Source organism: Cataglyphis hispanica, chromosome 18 (genome assembly GCF_021464435.1).
Source record: "Cataglyphis hispanica isolate Lineage 1 chromosome 18, ULB_Chis1_1.0, whole genome shotgun sequence".
NCBI lineage: Eukaryota > Metazoa > Arthropoda > Insecta > Hymenoptera > Formicidae > Cataglyphis > Cataglyphis hispanica.
The window spans coordinates 793944-814763 of record NC_065971.1 but is presented as its reverse complement, the minus strand read 5'-3'; the positions used below and the strand labels follow the sequence as shown (position 1 = coordinate 814763).

The window sequence follows — 20820 nt, the reverse complement described above, 5'->3', positions numbered from 1 at the left end:
TGTATACATCCCCTGGCACAACAGATGCCGGAGAAAGTCGGATTCGAGAAAAAAAACAGAAAGAAAAGAAAAGAGGAATAGAATGAGAAGTACAGAGTTACAGAGAAAGAGAACGACAACGAGAGAAAAAGAGAGAGAAAGAGAGCGAGGCGGCCATGCACACAAAGCGATCGTTCGCACCCTATTTTCTCACGCTCACGCTCGCGTCGAATCGAAAGCACGTCCGATATCTTACGGAGACTCGTTGACGTCGCGCGTACATCATCGGGCCTGCTTATACCGACGATATTGACAGCCTTCGTTCGATGAAGCACGCCGTGGGGGATGATTGGGGTCGTCTGCGATCCAGGGTATGACGTGTGTGCGTGCTCATATCTGAGCGATGTATGTGTATGTGCGCGCGCCCGTACTCGTCTCTATCTCCGCGCATCTCACCCCGTCTGTCCGTCTGTCTGTCGGCCGTCCGATCGGTCGGTCGTTTCACCCCCGCGTGAACGCGAAAAAGAGAAAGGAGAACGCGAGAAAGAGATGCGCGGGCGGACTCGGGTTCGCGTTCGTTATCAGATCCCACGGTAGGACACGCGACTGAGGTAGCGATAGATCCTATCTCTGCAGGATGGAAGAAATTTTATGTCGTATAATGGACAAGGGATAGCGCGCACACCACACGGTTCTAACCGGACTTCATTTTCGCACGAAAAACCCTGAGTCGCCTCGGAATGAGAATCGAGCTATGATTTTCCGTTTTTAAATATTATATCTTTTTTTTTTTTGACGCTTAATACTCCATAAATTTTTGTGCGGGCTTCATATTTAATTTTATCTCCATAATATAAAGAATATATCCTTCTTCTTCCTTCTTTTTAATGGCCATTTTTAATCTAGGGTATGATCAGATTAAGAATATATTGATTCGTGTAAGAAATTTGAATATTTGTTTAAAAAATAATTATTTTTTGTTACGATACGATTTTATTTTTGCAATTCTGATAGATAAGTGCAAACATGTCACTGATCCGCCGAGCATTTGCCGATAAGTATATTCAATTTAGTAAAGATTAAAATATTGCCTTCGCATTATTTAGCGATGGATCGAGAACGGATTTATAAACGGAGTAGGATTTAATCCGGTTAAATATATAAAGAGCATCTCCGGAAACTGCAAAGTGGAGGACAGCGATATCTTTGATAAAGAGAGACCTTCAAGTGGCGGTTGACGAGAAAACACGAGCTAATGGCTCGGCCACGAGCGGAATAATATAATGTCGCGGGAAGAGGAAAAAGAGGAGACAGAGTTGTGAGAGGGAGAAAATATACGATATAAATGAAGAATCGAAAGCTCTCTTAAGTAGTCGAATAATGAAGTCCACGATGAATTTACCTAGTCACGCTTTCAAGGGGCTGCTTATCGCCGCGAAATATTCGATAATTCTCTGCGAAAGGGGACGATCCCGGCGACGTTTTCTCATACTAATTTCTTCTTCGCCTCATTCTTATCAATCGACGATCGTTTTGTGGGCGAACATTACCGTCTCGCTGCTCGTCCATATAGGCGACGTGGAGTCGGGGTAATGACGCGGTAATTTTCTAAACACAAATTTCCTTTTTCAACCCTTATCTAGCTTCCGTCGGACACGTGACCGGTCGTTAGCGTTCACTCTCCTCCTTCGTGCGGTCTGTCCACGCGTTCTTAGTAACTACCGGCGCTGCCACGACACGCACCTCTCCCACGCTTCCGAGTAAAGCGCACCTTGCTTGTATCGAGCATGATCTTTTCACCTAGTGACATGCTATTATCGAGAGGCCGTCGCAGTGAGAATTTCTGGTACATACTTATATACTGGCATTTACGATCCAAGTAGCGATTATAAGCGACAGGATAAAAATGATAAACTTCTAGTCAAGGATAAACATATTTTACTACTATGGTCGTTAATGATAAAATCTATAAAATTGTTTTATTAACATTTATTTTTAATACGCGATGGAATATATAGAAAAGATTTAGATGGTAGATATATTTGTGTCTTTACTATCTCTTAGACATTAAGTCTATTTATTTAGAAAACGGGAGAACATAGGGCAACTTGGAATAAAAAACTGCTTATATTCTCTACTTCTGACAGTGGCTCGCGTTTTAACTCCACAAGATTACAACTGGGAGAGTGGTGGCTTATTCAAGAACTCACCCAGTTGCTTGACGGAGGATTGGCGTATGCGTGGGCGACCGGTTGGCGTGCCATTTAGCGAGAAAGCCTAGACTCATACGACACGCGTATATACATACATGCATGATGAACACCGGTTCTCTCTTACCGCGAGAAATAAGCCGGTCGCGGTTACGAGCCAAGGGAAAGAGCGCTAACGAGTATAGAATATCCGTGCCTTGAAGCAGAGATGGAAACATATGTGCTTTCCTAAGTGCATATATGCGTGTACACTCGCGTGCGGAGGCAGGGACGATTCTCAGCATCCTCTCCTGCGAGCCATTCACTGCAGCTTAACTCCGTAAAAACGGGAAAACATTAATACCTTCCTCGTAATTACCTTCATCTCGAACCATTTGTGGCCGATTTTTTGTCATCTCTTTTACCAAATGTCTCGATATTAGATATTAATGTCTTCGCTGTGATTTTTTCCATGAGATATTTTATCATCTTCATCGACTAAAAGATGATCTGAAATGAATCGAAAAGCGCAATTTTCTCTTTGGCTGCAGTGGACGCACAGCTATATAAATATTTTTAGATATATTCCTTGTGCAGTCGTTGAGAAGGGAAAGGAAAAAGCTAATCGCGCGAGAGCAATCCTCGAAAGAAACAAGAGATTCCGAGAAAAATGAGCAAGTAAAAATCCTTTGAGATAAAAGTTGCCGCGAGGTGGTAGGACCAGAAGAAACGCATCGAAATGAAGAAGTCGAGAAGGAAAATGTGAGAGGAAAGGATAGAGAAAAGGGGTAGACAGTGAGTTGTATCTTGGCTGTTCCGTACGCCGTTAATGAACAGAAGGAAACTTTGGTCTTTGACTGTCGGCCAGTAGTTTTGCTGAGAGCGTTGCAGTCAGACTTTCGCAAAAAAAAAAAATGGAAGCTGCATCTCTCGTTATTTACAAAAGAATATTTATAAGAATATTTATAAGGGGATGTGTTAAAAATATGTGTACGTTTACCCTTTCAATTAACGTTTATATACAAATAAATTTAAATGCATATAATGCACATACATTAAAAAGGAATGTTTGAAAATTATCGGAAATTAAAGGTTTTCACTTTCTTTTATTATTTTGTAAAATGTTTCGTTTTCGTTTAAATTACAAACAAATCGTTATAATAATTTTTGGCTAAATTGAAGCTTTGACATACATTTCTTTTATCGAACATTTCTGTCATCTGTTCAGTCATTGTGTCTCAAAATACTTTGATAAACTATCATTATCAAATCACTATTTTTATTTTTCTATGACTCATTTGTAGGTCAAAAATTTATTTCAGTCGAAAACATGTTTCTGATTGTCCGTATAATATGACAATATTATATATATCAGCTTTCATCAGCGTATCAATGAATGTTGCACGCTGAAAATTATGTTTCAAAGAAATTATATATCATTAAATGTATCATTAAATGTATCATTCATATGAAACCGTATATTATTGATATAAGAAAAAAATATTTATATTTTCCATTTTAATCTGATTTATTATACATAACATGCGTTATAAAATAAAATAATAAAATTTCTCATATGTAACATTGAATGTAGATATATATAGAAAAAAGCATATAAGACTTTTGAAGCAAATTTAAATATTACATTTAAATATTACATTCATAATTGCTTAAAAATATTTGTCAATATAATTTATTATATTTATATAATTATTTTTTTTTATTTATATATATATATATATATATATATATATAAATTTTTCGATATAAATACAGTATTATAGATAAAAAAATTCTAAAAAGTTTTCTATGTGTACGAATATATTTATTATCTTATGTAAATATTTTCTTAAATTGTTGCCCGGCTCTATATTTTTTGTTAATATTATTAATAAAGTTTTGTCAAGCGACGATAGAGAATCGCGATTGCGAAAAACTTTATGAGAGAGTCGATTTTCCGAAGAACAATAACCCGGTTCGTTACTGTAGATGTAAAAGAAACGCCCTTGCACCGAGCAAGCTACCACATACGTGGTGGTTGTGCGCGTAAACGGCAGTCACTTAATTAAAAATTACTTAATTACGTTCTTGGCACTAATTAGGTACGCTTGGTTCTCTCTTAGCCGTGCGCCACGACTACCTCGCCACAGCTACCTCCTTCTCACCCGCTCTCTGCCCATCTCTCGCTCCTACTCTCTCACCCTTCTATCGCTATCGCCTTTTAACTGACCTCGTCTCTCACCATCTCTGACTCTCTCTCTCTCTCTCTCTCTCTCTCTCTCTCTCTCTCTCTCTCTCTCGCTCTCTCTTCTCTTCTAGACGAATATCGAATCACTGACAAGCTAACTTCCCAGTGACGCATACATACTGTGAAATTCCGAAAATTAACGTTGAACCTTACCCTTCTTGAACCACTGGTAGATTCATCGGCAACTTTTCAAGCGCCGCCAATCGTGGCCAATCAAATCAATCTCCATCGTTGACTATTTTCGCGATTCAACCTTACGGGAACTATTTTACTCGCAAACAAATTTTTTGTTTTCCAATATTTAACTAAAACATAGCGACTAACATCGACTATTAATATCGAAGATTATCAAATTAAACATTATGATTACTGCTCTCTCTCTCTCTCTCTCTCTCTCTCTCTCTCTCTCTCTCTCTCTCTCTCTCTCTCTCTCTGTTTTGATAAACATAAATTAGTCGCAGGAATAATTAACTAAAATTTCTCGTATCAAATATTCACATATGATTTAACATGCGAGCAAACAGGAAGAATAAAAGTTCGGATCAGCACGGATGAACGCGGAAGAACGGGCTTACGGGGCCACCCTCGTGAAACGTCAGTAACGTAACATAAGGGGTTCCTGCTGGTGTTGCAGCAGGCAGCCGATAGCAGCGTCGGTTCTTCTCGAATTTTTTGATAATGAACACAAGTACGAGAAACACGACGGAGTATTGGCTGAGCGGCAGACAATGCTGTGGCCGCAGGGCTATCGCGGGAGGAACAACGAAGGAGGCGGGGGTTGGATGCCGAGGGGGGTGGTTTCGCGGGGGCGGTAGAATGGTTGAGGTGACATGCGGGAAGGGAAAAAGGAGCAGGAGCAGCGAGTGGGCGAGGAGGAGGGTGATGGCAGCGGAGGCTTTATAGGGGATGTAAGCATCGCTACTGCAAGGCTAATCCGCCGCTATGAGCTGCTACTTGCAGCATAAGTACAGTACACTCCCCGTCAAAGATTTTGCCAAAGCGAATCTTTTTTCCGGTTGTTGCCGGACAATTAAAAGAGTTCATTGAACTCGTGTGCGAATAAAAATAGTCCCGAAATCGTGAATCAAAACGCTTGCGTTTCTAAATTAATAGTAGTTTATTTATTTGACGCGATATAGAAATCAATCTCACTAAAATTTCAGAGAATAACAATAGAAAAAAAGTACTCTTCGTACAAGAAACCTTGAAATCTTAAAAATTATGTTAAAAATATTACACACGCTTTCTCTCTCTTTTTTTCTCTCTTTTCTCTTTCTCTTTCCTTCTTTCTTTATCTTAGAATGTTTTATTATATAATATTAATATTTAATATTACTCTATTAAATATTAATATTTAATATTACTCTATTAAATATTAATATAACATTACATTTTCATTGCACATGCAAGGAATAGTCTAAAAATAAATTATGTTTTAATCAAATACATATATAATTTTTTAATTTGTTTTTTATACACCTCTACAAAAAATATCAAGAGACATAGTTTTTTATTTTTTTGCAAAACGTATTCTTTTGTATTAAATTACATCCAAACATCTTTTTTGCGCCTAATAATACTATACAGTTTCACAGTATCTCTAAGAAATATTAGAATTATAATTTTTAATAATATTGAATATTTAATATTAGAAGAAACTGCTTGGTATGTTGCTTATTTTCTTATTGATTACTTTTTCAATGCACGCTCATTGGAATGTATTTAGATAAAAAAGATTTAAAAACACAAAAATTTAAGCAATTTACCGATCAATATCACAATTTTATTCAATAAAACATCTTAATTATAGACGTAATAAAAGATTTCAATGATGCTGATACATAACGCGAAAGTAATTTCCAAATTTCATCGAGATTCGAGTTTCCTGCAATTTGAACAATCGCGATGGCCGACCGAAAAAATCATCGTAGGTAAAGATTAAAAAAAATGAGTTAGCCGGGAAACTGCAACCGGTAATCCATTACGTCACGTCCATCGCAAATGCCACCCGCTCGCCCCTCGGTAGTCAGCAACGACCCCATGCCAGTCATCCAGACGGCTGCCGCCGTTTTTCATCCCCGTGTTCGAAAGATCTCCGCGCGGACGTGCATGCGCGTGAGCGCACGCACACATCCGCGCGTGAAATCCTAGACACACGACAGCGGCGTGCGCTCTCATCGGGCGAATCTTCGCGAAAAATGCGATATGATAATGTTGCCAGCGTTTCGCTCTAATCGGCTTTGTATCCGCCTGTGACGGCTCGTGGGCGAAGGGGTTGCGGCGTGATATCGGAAGTACTAAACGGGCGACTGGAGAGACGGGACGGGGAGCGGAGGATACATGGTCGGGATCCTGGGGGCAGTCAAGAGAGGCGAGTCTGTGCCAGCCTCCATGAAGGATTTAATTTACATCCACCGGCGAAAAACGCGGAAAACAGTTTATCAAAAAAGTTACCGCGCAGACTCGAGCCGTAGAACGAATGTGCGAGAGAGAGAGAGAAAAGGAATGAGAGAGAGAGAGAGAAGGAGAGAGAAAGGCAGGACGCGAGGGAACGGAAGAAAGAGGGTTACACGACGGCAGAAATGAAATTGTCCGTGCATGGATTACCGCCGACTTCGTTATGCCCTCGCATTAGTGCTCTCCCCCTCCTCCCCACAATCCTCTTTTTCTCTCTCTTCCTTTATCTCTCTTTCTCTCTGTCTCTCTTTTTGCATCTCTACACGTCCATTCTTCTATATTTGAAGCCCGATGCAACGCTTATTCGATGTCCCCAAAAAGGTACTTAAAATATAATCGGTTATAAAAGAAATTCTTAAATCGTTTTTGTATTAAACGTGTATCTGCCAATTACATTTGACAACTCCGCAGCGCTTCTATTATAGTTTGCTCGAAAGAAAGCCGAATTAATTACGTCTCTCGTTAAACGAATTCTTTCGATTCCCATATAGACGAAATCCGCAACGGATAATAATGCTAATGTCATTTAAACTGCAAAATGCGATGCATTCAATTATCAGTTTAATTGTCGCTGTATTCTAATTTCGGAGAAAAGTCCAGGGATAGATGGAAACGTAAACAATTGCGCTTTCTCTCTTTCTCTCTTTTGCGACAAAATTATCATTGGCTGATGAGAAGACGCGTTTATAAAATATCTAACTGATCGAGATACGCGGGACTCATATACAGTGGTTATGAAATACGCATGAATTTCATCGGATGGTGGTCCGATATCCATCGTGATGTTTCGTAGCGCAGCGCGGCGGGTTTGCGATCACCGGGGACCGGGCGTAAAATTACTGTTTCGGCCAACATTTACCCCGGCACAGCCGCGGGGGTAACGTTCGACTGGACAGCGACTCTGAATTGATTTCGTTTGAAACCCCTACCCCTCGCCGAAAGGCCTCCCTTTCCCCGCTCGCCTCCTCCACGAGTCTCTCGTTCCCTTCCATCGATGCCGTTTCGCCACCCCCAGCTTTCTCCTCTTTCACGCGCTTTCATCCTTCCTCTGCCTCCGACGCTTTCGTCCTTCCATTTTCGATCCTCGTTCCTTTTCCATACTCCTCTCCTGTTCCCGCCATGGTTCGCCGTCTCCATCTTTTTTTGGAATCTCATCCGCGACGCCTCGCTACAGACGCTGCGCCAAATGTATTTCCCCCTTCGCTATTTTTTACCGTCCGCCTGCGAACGTTCGAAAAATTAATTGCCGGACGGTTCGATCGGAAATGCGCGAAAAGAGAGCGCGTCACGTGTGCGGGCGAACGAAACGAAAACTGGAGGGTGTCAATTTTATGTAAAAAGCGATTTACATGTTGAACGATATGTTGACGATAATTCTATAAAACGATTATGCTATAAAAATTAGTATTTGTGTTTTTCTCCTTTTTTTTTTAATATGATCTTCGTTACACATAAATACGTGAACGAACGGTATAGTAAGTATCTTATGATACAATCGAATATTCGATCTCGGGATGAATTATTTAACGCGCAAAATAAAAATAGAATTGAATCGATGTAATGAAGAAATGTATTTATTGAAGAGGGCGCGTTGAAAACCAATGACGTGGAGGGAATGACGGAAGGTAGAAAAAGATCGTCGAATACGCATTAGAATCAATTCGCGAAAAGAGAATTGCGGGATTAATGGAAAAGTCTTGCACAAAAAAAGAATTTGAAAATTTCGTTAAATCGACCGATAATATCCGTCGTGATCTCGAAGACGGGAGAAAGGGTCGGTGTCACGGGTTCTCGGCGCCACGTCATTCGATATTTTTGTCAGTAAAACGATATCAGGCAAATTGCATCTGTCCTTTACACCGTGGCGCCGAGCCAGATCAAACAGTATTCGGCCCTGGATATTACTCTTCCCTTGATATTGTCGGTTCCCGGCACCACTCTCTCGTTTCTATCTGGCAGTCGCCGACGATCGAGATACTTTCTAAATCGAGAGTACGCACGCGATAACATCGCATGCGCACAAAAGAGAAAAAGAATCTGTCTTTCTCGGAGCTATCTACACAATCGTCATTTATTTGGTCAATTTAATTCACGCCGATCATCATTTATTTTACATCGAATGTGGTTTCCGTTTACTTACGGATGTCGCGTCAAGCAGAGTAATGACGCGTCTTGAATTGTAAATGACGTAAATTTTGGTGCCAGTGGAGATCGATACGGGCCAGACAGAGTTTTCGAAGGACCCGTGCGAGCGCGTCACTCGACGAACGGTACTCTTATTGGCATCATATGCAAATCGCCCATATACCAAGTCACCTTCTGAGTGCATCATAAGCATGCGGGCTAGCGAAGTAAGCAAGCACGACTATCTTACGGCGTGACATACGGGCGGCAAATATACTACGCTGCTAAAGAAAGAGCGACCTCGATTGAAATAAGCCGTGAGGAAAAAAAACGCAAGCCATACTTTCGATTATCGATCTGTGGTGCATGCATGGTGTACATACATACGATGCCGATGTTTTACCGGAATCTTTTCGAGCACAGCCGAACGGATGAAAGTACCTGATGATGAAACTCGCGCGCGCGAGACACAGGCCGGATGATTAAAAGACGCGGGGACGATTTACCGATAAACATTTATGGCGATTTCGATAACATATACGTGTAATATCGATGACGCGATTTCGCGCACGCTTTCTTGAAATTGGCACACGTACTTTTCATACGGCGTCCAAAGGGATTCCGCTTACATTTACCTGGACTCGACAAACCGGGATCGTTTAAGAGCCATAAACGTAATCCTACGGAATATTTACAGTGGCCTCTCTACCCATCCCCAATGCGGTGGTCGACAGTTGTCTAACAAATCCTATTTACTGTTACCCAACGCGAACTATACGCACTAGAGATGCTGGGAGGGTGCCTATCGCCCCTAGCTAACCTACTGCCCTACTGCTATGAGTCTCACCCCTAAAAGCACCGCGGTCTCTCTCTCTCTCTCTCTCTCTCTCTCTCTCTCTCTCTCTCTCTCTCTCTCTCTCTCTCTCTCTCTCTCCTTCGCTGTCTCGATCTGTTCGTCGCACTCCGATTCTTATCCTTTTGCCTTACCTCATATCCCTCTCCCCTATGCTATTGCGCCATCTTTCATAGCGTACATAACGGTTCTTCGTGGTTGAAATCACGCGATGATCTCACGATATTCCTCGTCTATTGCCGCGTACATTTTACAAGATTTTTAGGATGAATATTGAAATATCGGCGATGAAAATGTGCAATACTTCCTTGTCTACTCTTCGCTTTCTCTCTCTTTTTCTCTAACCATCTCTTTCTCTCTCCTTCTCTCTTTGTAACCGTTTCCAATACGTCGGTAACAAATAAGAACTATCGATCCCTTTCCCTGTAGGTGATATGCAAGCGCCAGGCTAATTTGTTTCACCGCACCGCCGACGTTCTTTTTTTTTCCCTTTGTTCTCCCTGAGTTCATAAAGTCCACGCATGCTGGTATAAATAGCTAGTATAAGTTTCGATCGGACTCGTGATTTTCTGAAAAAGGGATAAATGATTTCGCAACGTCATGTTACTCTATCGAATATAAGATGCAATCAATTGTCAATATTTGGTGAATGAATAATTTTTTGAAAATTCAGATTCTGTCAGATTTATAAAAGTAGATACATCGTGAAGCGTTATAATAAATAGTAGCCTCTTTTGGTGATTCTTCGCCTGTTTCGTCGAAATAAAGTAAAGCACCGCGGGATCGAGACTTTGATCGTTGACTTTATGTCTTCGAATCACCTTCCCTCCGTCTTCCCTTTTGCACCCCGTCCCGGTGTGACGCGCTGCACTCGTAATGTAGTTTAGCGTGGTATGGCAGGAGGTAAACTTGGCAACAAAGAATTATTGATTTTTTCTCAGCGGGTTGAACGAGTTGCTGGGCGGTTGAGCGGTCCCGGTAGGGTATTCGACAAAGGATGTTTTCCGAGTCCCTAACCTAGGCAACCCTTCTCCTACGCTCCACGTCCCGCATGTGTCTGCCGTGTGTTGCCTCAGTTCCGTGGGTGTATTCGTCTCTCTCTGTATGCGACCGGGGCTGCCCCGGTTCTATCTCCCTTTCTCTCGCGATCCTTCCTTCGTCTCCCTTCTCTCGCGTCTCGCTGTCCGTGTGTACTCAGCCGATGGTGAGGACTTAACTGCCTCATTGTCATCCCAGTAGGAATCGGAGCTTCGGGACAGATGTGCAAAATTTAAGACTAGAACTGGAAAAGTTATCGTTGACTCATGATCTCCTTAATTGTGCTTCTTACACACGATGGGCTCATTTATCAGAATATTGCGCATAATAAATTTTGTATGATAATTTGTATAAAATTTTTATATAATAAACAATGATAAACGTAAGAGAGATACATATTAAATTGGAAAACGATAACTCTTCGTTTTATTCATTTATATCATTATTCTTTCAAGTCACTTTATATCTATCGGATCATACAAGATCTCTCTCGAATTCAGAATCTCTCCGGAGCGTTCGAGCGAGCAATCGAGATGAAATTTAACACACGAGATTGGTCACGAAGTATCCAACGCCGCTTCCCATTACATTGCAACACGTTAGACCACGGCACGTTAGAGCCCGATCTCTTTGGGCTTATCGTGTACCCGAATAGTTCGGTCCAGTCGAGGCCAGCCTTCGCACCTTATGCACGCGAGGATGCACATGCATAGTGCAGCGAATGGGTGGTGCAGCGCCGGCACGGGGCCGGCAGGGAGAATCGATCGAATAAAAAAATGCTTGGCCGATGCCGAAGCGCGACGAGGACGCGAATCGCGGGCGATGAACGGACGAGGCGAAGAAGGGGACAGGGGTGCATGGCACGGTAGCAGAAGGAGGGATAGTCCGGGACCATTGAAGAGTGAAACCGCTCAAAGCAGCTGCCCCCCGCCTCCCCGCCCGCCCTTCCTCGCGTCCAAGCATCCACCCCCTTTCCCGTCCTCGTCCGCTTCGGTCTGTGCGCCGACCCTAGGAGCTCGCCTCTCTCTTACTCCTCGTGTAGCTTTGAAAAACCACCCCTACCTCAGCCTCGGTCCGACGGTACACTCCTGCAAAGCCCCGTAGCTCCTACTCTTTCTCTTCTTTGTTTCTCTTCCACTTCGAAGGGGGTGGTCGGTCTAAACTTTGCGTCAAGGGGTTCGCTCGTTGCCATAAGTGCAAGAAATGTAGTTACGTTCCCCTCATTTTTCCACCGTGCGTATCTTCTTCGTTAAGAGGAGCTTAACGGTAACTTTTATACCAGTCGGATGCACGATACAAGATCGACTATTGTTTTAAACTTTTCATGTTTTTGATTAGAGGCGATTTAAAGAGTTGACATTGATTTTTTTCTTTTTTTTTTTTTTTATTTAGTTCTCGATTCTTTTATTATTTCTCGTGAAATAAAATTCGTCTGCTTGAAACGTGAAACCGCCCTACGGCCAATTCTAATCCTTGTTATTATTCGCGCGGTCTTCGCATAATAAATTTAGTTCCTATACGCGACGGATTTACGTCGTGAAGTCCGTGACGTAGCTGACAAAATTATCCGTCTATCTGTCTGCCGATGCTTTGCATCCTTCCTAGGGGTGAGGGGAAAGAACGCGGACCAGCTGGGGAAGAAAAAGGACAGAAGTTGCCGAGGGATGAAAGAGGGAACGGGTCTAAGGCAAGCCAGATGCAAGGGGACGAGAAGGGACGAGAAGGGGAAGTCGAAAAGCAAGGGGCACACGAGAAGTGTGCATTGTAAGATCGGCGCGTGCGGCACGCGGAACCTTCGATACCGTCGTGCTATGCAATCGTGCCTGGAACCCCCGTGCTTATTCCCGTTCTACCCCCCTTCCTCCCCCCCTTCTCTCTCTCTATCCCATCTCCGCGCCATCGTTCTTCGGGTTCCCTCTTTTATGAAGGGCGAGGGCCCAGAAGCTCATTGTCGGGGGCACATCTGCCGTGCGATCGCCGGCCGATTGTCTCGCAGGCTTAGGAAACTTGCTCGTGAAAAAAAGGCGGCTTAGCTGACGGGGTGACGTCGCACGTGGTGCGCGGGACGTGGACGCGCGTGTCCGCCGAAAAGAGAATGGGGAAGATCTTTCCAAAAGTAGCGGCGCTACTTGGCAATTGCGAAATAGCGTCGAAATCAAGCAGCGGAAAGCAACATATTCTGGAAATATAACAGCTAACTTATGTGGCGCATTAAAATCTGGACATAAAGTTCTTGAGACAATAAAATATGTAATATGTTATATCGCACTATTAATTGACAGTTTGAATCATTGTCCTGGCAATTAATTTATCGGTAATTAACGATCCGTAATACTGAACGGTATTACAATCATTTTATCAAAAACAATGTTGCATTTTGTCAAATTTTCCGACTTTATAAATCTAATTATCTTTAAACTGTCGCGTCGAGTATCATCGAGAAACGACGCTGTTGCAATTTTTATTAAACATTGTGTCCTTTACAATTAGTTATATATCATTTTCCGCGACGTGCCTCTCGCGAAACATGCCATGTGCCCAACAAGAGGGTTTAAAATCGAGCGTTGCCGCGAGCGCAAGTCTGAGAGTGCAGACAGCATTAAAGTGTTAATTACCAATTAAGAAGGGTGCATGCGCGCGCGCGCAGCGCAACATCAAGACCCTGCGCGACACCTTTTTGAACGCGCCCTCTGAATAGACGCTTACACCCCAGCGGGCAAACGCGCGTAGTCGCTCATCCATCCGCGTCGCGCTCATCGACGCACGACGTGCGAGAAGACGCGACACGCACATCTACCACGCGCGGCCACCCGCGCACGGACGCGCTCGCGCGCGAATTCTAACGCGCGGACGCTTAATGCTCTCTCGTTACACGCACTTTCACGCCTCGTGACCTCCCGTCTCGGCGTCGCGGCGTAGGTAAAATAGAGCGTGACGACGGTAGACGACGGCGTTCCTCTCCAATTCCTTAACCGCCCTCTCGAGCCAACAATTCTGCGGTTGCGACCGGCGATACTCTCAACTGAGTCTCTGTCGACAATGCCAATTATACAAAGAGTATATTGTAGTTGTATATATGTAATATAGTTATTAATGTAATATCATCAATTTTTAATATAATTTTAAGTAAGAAAATTTTTATACGGAAATGTTATACAAAAATTATGGATTGTTAAATTGATGATATGAGAAAATTTCAAGGCAAAAAGCTATAAAATGAATTTCGTAAAATTAAAAAAAAATTGTAATTTTTCTTTCTTTTTTTGCGAAAGGCAAATCAATTCGGAAGTTTCTTACGACCTTTATAAAAGAGATACCGTGGGAAAGTTTCGCCAAGAAAACCCTGATGGTTAGGGATTGAAACGTTCCAGGGTCAAGTCGCGTCTTGGAGGGCTGCGGTGTTTGCTATTGTCGGAGGTCGACCGACTTGGCATAACCGTTAAAAGGGGCTTGGCTGGCTGGTTCGGTGGCTTAAGAAGTACGTTTCTTGAATAGAGATCGGAAAGGGGGATATCGTAAGGCGAGAAGACGCACGCTGCGATCTGTATTGCAAACTTACGGACTTTTCGCCACGTCTTTACATGCTTTTGCCCGCCCAGTTTCTTAAAGTCACAATGCAAATTTTGTTCCTACTTTATATTAAAGAAAAATACGTCTCTTGTTTTTATTTTTTTTTTTTTGTCTTTTTATTGATAGATTAAATAATATATTTCATGCGATGGTATCAAAAATTTGATCTTAGTTTTAACGAGGCTCTACAATTTAATTCTAAATAATTCTTGAGAAGTAAAAGAAAGAAATATATATATCTTCCATGTCGTCTATCTTTGAATATCGCGAAAATTATGTCAATTATTTCCAATTCAATTTCTTTCATCAATATGTCGACACATACGCACTGTTTATCGCGAATGGACCGAATAACTACAGAATGACGCGGATGTAAAAAAAACTTTTGAGTGGCCGGGAATTCCCCTTTTAATTGGTGCTCTCGCATATACGGCACACGTCACAAAAGCGGCGCGTTGAAAAAGCGACTGACAACGATGAAGATCGCGGTTGAAGGAGGCATCGCGTCGGCAAACACGCTTACCATTAACTGCTTCAATGTGCGACACTTCTAGTCCGCTTTATCTGTCTCTTTTCTCTCTATCTCACGCGTTTACACATACTATATAAGATAAAGTACATTTATTATAAAACGTAAGAGTGAGGTGTGATGCATCGAATCGAATATCATATCCCAGACTTTAAACTGCAGAAAATAATAAAAAAGATTTATAATAAAAATCAATATATTGTAAAAAGACTACAACTCGCGCTTTTTAAATTACTTCGACGATTGAAAAGTTGAAAGAATAAGATAATAACAGATGAAGCAGAAGGCAAAAGAGTTGACTTCGAAAAAATCGGGAATGATGCAGAGGCAATCTCCACATGTGCCTCATTCTTTTCCGTTGACAAAGTGTGTCGTAATTAGATACTAATAATTAGTACCTTTACACGAAGCCTTCTTCTTCTCTCTTTCTCTCTTTGTCTTTTATTAAGCTTTTCTTCTTTTCTTCTCTCATTTTTTTCTCTCAATATGAGCCCGCTGCAACGGAGCGCAAGAAAAGCGGAGAAGCCCTGAAGAGCTTATTATTATCCTAATTATACAATACTATAATGAATGATCCCGCGACCCTCTAGCACTCGATCTCGCTTACTCACTTGCTTGTCCGCTCGTCTTTCACTTCTCGCATCACTTATGCTTCTCTCTTTCTCTTTTTCTCTCTCGCCAATGATTTTTCTCTCGCTCATCGTTGCTCTTATCCTCTGCACTTGGTGGTCGAAGAGTGGCAATTCTAGCACTCGGGCTTTTTGTCAAACAGACTACGGAACTAGCGGCATCTCCCTCGCGTCCTTGCGCCCCATTATACGGCCAGTCTCGTCTCTCGTGCCGCTTTCTCTCTGTCTACGGGTGTCTGTTTTAATTAGGCACTTCGTAGATACGCGCATATAGGTGTGCGCGGGCATACATATGTGTAGGCGCGCCTAGTGTGCGCCAGGACGTACGAGATACGTTAATATAGGTACGTAAGCGCGACACACAGTACCTCCACCACTACCTCGCCAATATACCGTCTATACTCGGCGATCCGACGAGCTTGAATGCGGTCGATGGATGGTTGAGTAAGGATTATAGGCGCAGGTAATACATGCATACGGCTCGCCGATGGATGGGTGGTGACGTTTCGAGGAGATGAAGAGGGACGGTATTCGAAGGGATGATGGAGGAACTTCTCTTTCGATTCTTCCCGCGTGCGTAACTTTCTCCGACTGACTGCTGATAAGAGCACGCGAAATTATCTTAATTGGCAGTAAAGCCAATTCGAAATGATCGAACGAGAAGAATCTACCGTCCCCGCTTCTCTGTTTCCGTCTTTCTTTCTTTCAGCGATTTTGAATAGGGTGAACGTTGCGGAAGATCGCGTTGTTTTCTTCGACAAGAGAGGCAAGTGAAATTTCTCCGACCTTTCCCAATATACAAGCATAATAATGTTGATAAAAAATTAATGTTTTTACCTTGATGCGAAACTGTAAAAATATATTAGCGGCGATTTTACAATCGCAAATATAGTAATTTATTGAATGATTTAAAACAGTTGAAAAATGTCCTACTAATTTAGGTCGCTAAACATTCCATTGTCTGTTTTCCGTTTTCACTCGCAAATGAGGTTCCGATTCGTCAAGCGGAAGCAATCTTAAAAATTGCTCTCAACGACACTAAGCCAGAGTTGTAGGCAGTTGCTTTATATTGTCGAGTATTCAGCAATGATGAGTCGAGATATACCGCATTCTCGTTGAATCGTACTTCTTTACATCCCCGAGGAATTCAAAATGCAAGATCAACCACTGTGTTGTAATGATTCTACGAAGATACTCGCTTGATGCTAACATGCACCTCAAGATGGGCTTTCATTCTAGGAGTCGCATAGAAGATCGATAAAAGAATAAAAAATCTTGAACGTAGAAATCGCATCTTTATCCATTTTTCTAACAATATTTGTAATAAGATATACTAGAAGATATAAAAATAATGCAAATAAAATTTCAAAATTAAAAACAAAACGCTTTGCGAAAATGAAGCAAGTGAAAATGAAAGGCACATATAAAAATATGTTTAAACCTTCTATTAATAATTTTCTTCTTGCACAGAATATGTTCATATTCTTCATATTTTTCTTCTCTTTCCATATGCGTCATCCGCAAAAGAGATCTCGCATCTGTTTCCTCTGATCCATTATATTCCTATATCAATTGTCCGCCAATTAACGAGTCGTGTTTATTTTTCTGCATTAATTAACGAGCGTAAAAGTAACAACCGATTTTGCAGGTCGTTCTACGAATAGGAATGCGTAATTTCACGTCGATCGTATGTTGCGAGGAGCATCGAGTCTTTCGACACGATAGCTTTTTCATCGTCTCTTTGCGTCTGTTCGCTTAACGTCGAGGAGAGCTCCCATAGAGCTCTCCATGTACGTCGTCTCCCCTTCCTTCTTTTTTCATCTCCTTCCGCTTACGTCAGTCTACTGCATCGATCTTTAATTAATTATCGATGACGCATTAGCGTTGTCGTTGTCTGTCGCGGGAAAACCAGCGAGACAAGAATCAACCGCGATGACGTAGAAAGATTTATTCTTAATTAACACCTCGATATGCATATCACAAGCCGTCGTATTTACCTATGAAAGCTCATATTAACCGTTTTAAGTTGAATCATGAAAATTATTAAATATACCGTGCCCTTGCGCAAATTTTTACAAAATTATCGTATTGTCTAATCGATGGCATTATTCTATCGTTTCAGAGAGTTCTACTACATCCAAATGGAGAAATACGCGAGACAAGCGGTTTCGGAAGGTGTGAAGAACGTCGAGGATCTACGAGTCGGTGGTGACTCCGAAATCTACCGGGTTCTTAACCTTCACTACAACCGTAATAACCACATTGAGGTATGGGGTCCCCAGGTGCGCAACACGAACACGCACACGCTGCATTTTATTTTATTTTTCTTCCAATATTAATTCGCGAATCGAAAAAAAAAGACAAGCATGTATTTCTTTGCCACAGATTTCGATATAAATTGTCGGTTGATTAATTCTACAAAATTAAGCTTTCTGTGTTAGTACTATATTTATCGTACGTTTTATAAAATATTTCACGTGCGTCTTTGTGGTTCACTACAAATGTAATTGTGTCTGCATGTTTTGTATGATAAAAGAAAGATTCGTATAAGACATTTATTGCCTGTATTGCAATTCAAAGATTTTATTTACGACATTGTTAATTAAAAGGTTCATTGCACACATAAATATCAAATATTTATAAATCATCTTTTTGAAGACTTAAACAAATTAATTTTAAAAGAGTGTGTTGGAAGAAAGATAAATTTATATATTAAGTTCTTCGAATTATCAAAGTGTTAGTTATATATCGCTGTTAGTTAGTATAATAAAAATTCACAATTTAATGTTATTTTTGTGACTACTTATATGAAGATGAATAATTAATGGAATTGAACGTATAAGTAGTAGATTTAGAAAACTTAAAAAAAAAAAAAAATTATGTTTTCTTTTTTTTACAACGTTTTTACATTATTTAAAAATATTGCATGCTGCGGCATTCACGTAATGATATTTCTTATCGCAAAGACGTTGAAAGCCGATATGTGTCCGTGGCTTTATCATCGTGCAATCTGCAACTACTAACAGCAACGCGGAACTTTCAGGTACCCAGCAACTTTAGGTACGTTGTGGAGCAAACGCTGAAAGAGTTCTTCAAAGCGATTCAGGGCGGCAAGGACTCCGAGCAAAGCTGGAAGAAGTCCATCTATAAGGTGATCTCGAGGTTGGATGATCCAGTGCCGGAGTACTTCAAGAGTCCCAACTTCCTGGAACAACTCGAATGAATCAGGAGGTCGCGTGGCTCTTGCTCTTCGTGGTGCGCGGGCTCGCCTGCGCTCGTCGGCTCCCGATAATCAGGAACGACCAACGAGGAAGGATCGCATCCGCTAGGAGGTACATGTCCTTCGCGTAGTGCGTGTTCAGGTATCCTTAAATAACATATCGCAGAAACGAACGTGAGAGAGAACAAAGGCTAGGAAGGGAGATGAGATACGGACAAAGCCAAGAAACGGAGGCACCGTCGACGTCCAAGAGCGACGTCAAGATGCCAACGAAGGATCAGGCTGTGACTGAATCAAAAGGGAGAAATGGAAGAGACACACACATACATACATATACACAAAAAAAAAAAAAACATTATCTATGGCGAATCTACGGCCGATGAAATTCGAAAGCCATAAAATGTCGAACGCTCATCGACGTTCCTCTTGTTTCAACCGAACGAGCATGAGAAGGTGAACCTGGGACTAGACGAAGAAGCATCGACGAATGCGTGATCAACGAACGGCGAGGATAGATAGCTTTTAGCGTCGATTTTGTCCGTTGATCTGTTTGTAACGTAGGATAATTGTTTTGTTACCGCCTAATTTTACATCACACGATAGGGACTTAAGGACGATGACACTGCTGGGGTTGCACTTACAGAGAGAGAGACAGAGACGTTCGGAACGTTTGCGAGTATATCCAAAAATTAACTAAGTCAAATTCAGAGAATCTCACGGCGGTTCTTCTTCTGATTCCAACGAGAACCGGAAGTGGAACCTTCGTCGATCAAGAACGATGCAGGACAGGCAGCAATTTTTCTCGTCCTGCACCGTTCTATATAAAAACGATACGTTTGTAAAAAAAACCTTGCACTAAAACTATTCCGGATAATTCTATCTTAAGCTCTGCAAGTGGCTTCGATTTTGTAAAAATCGATGCTCTCTGATAAAACCCTGGAAAGAACTTTCTATCGATGAATGAATGAATAATGGCAGTTCATATTTCGATAAGAAGATACTTTTACTGCAATTTGTGTAGCATGCTTCTTCTTTTTTCAAAAGAAATTTAATCCTCGTTATAAATACGTAAATACGTTTAATTAAAAATATGAGGTTTGCCTCGATGCTTTTCGATTTCAAAGAAATATCAATTTTTATTATATATATATATTGCGTACGTAATTTTTTTTATCGCGTACAATTAATCGACACAAGTTTCGAAATCGACGTGAAAATGCTTGGCTATTAAATTACAATGCGCGTGATTTGAATCTGATAAAAAAACGGCGTAAAAAAACAATCGTGCACGCGCTTATATCGATACCAAAGAAATGAATCAACTTCATGAGAACCAAACCGAAATATCGATCGCATAGATAATCAAGCGATCCGTTTATAGCAATTTCCGCACGAAGAACCTGTTCCTATCTGCCGAGGAAGAGATTCCTCCGTCCTTTTCGTTTCCCCATATTTTTCTTCTTTCACTCGCCGAGTACTATATTTATTGGGCCGATAAAGAATCGTAAAAAGTAAATACGTTGCATTGAGAGAAACAGTGCACGGGTCAATATACATAGCTGTTTTTATTAATGGTTGATTGTATAAACGAGAGATTAGGTTAATCGCAATGAGACGAGATTAGGAATAATACGGGCGACAAAGATGCACAGACCGGGTGTAACAGATTCTCTGCTACACGAGGATTGTGCGCCGGCAGCATTCCAACTGTGGCGAATAAAAAGAGATTAAGACGCTATATAATCGCGCGTGCCGCAGTTTGTAATTATAAATAAATATTAGACTTTTAAAGCGAAAAAAAAAAGAAAAGAAAACGAGAGACGGATGTCTTGGCGTGTGATTAAAGTAGCGTAAAGAGGACGCGTGTCACAGAGTCGCACACAACCGCGCGTCCTCTCCCACCCCTATTTTCTCCGCTATATTATCACCCCGTACAGACTTACAAGACACGGACACGCAACACGCATGTAGCGGCCACTTGCAC

General features: G+C 41.6%; 1 protein-coding gene across 4 annotated transcripts in view; it reads left to right on the top strand.

Moving 5' to 3' along the window:
* LOC126856436 (homeobox protein prospero-like) overlaps positions 1-20543 on the top strand; it is a 29533-nt gene extending 8990 nt beyond the window's left edge. For 2 of the 4 annotated variants that reach the window (XM_050604915.1, XM_050604913.1), the window contains exons 4-5: positions 17739-17883; positions 18660-20543. In XM_050604915.1, coding sequence (XP_050460872.1) covers positions 17739-17883; positions 18660-18839 — 325 coding nt within the window. In that variant the 3' untranslated portion in view covers positions 18840-20543. Of the gene's footprint in view, positions 1-17738; positions 17899-18659 lie in introns of all 4 variants that reach the window. The other 2 variants (XM_050604912.1, XM_050604911.1) reach the window with 1 other exon arrangement.
* The last annotated feature ends 277 nt before the right edge of the window (positions 20544-20820 follow it).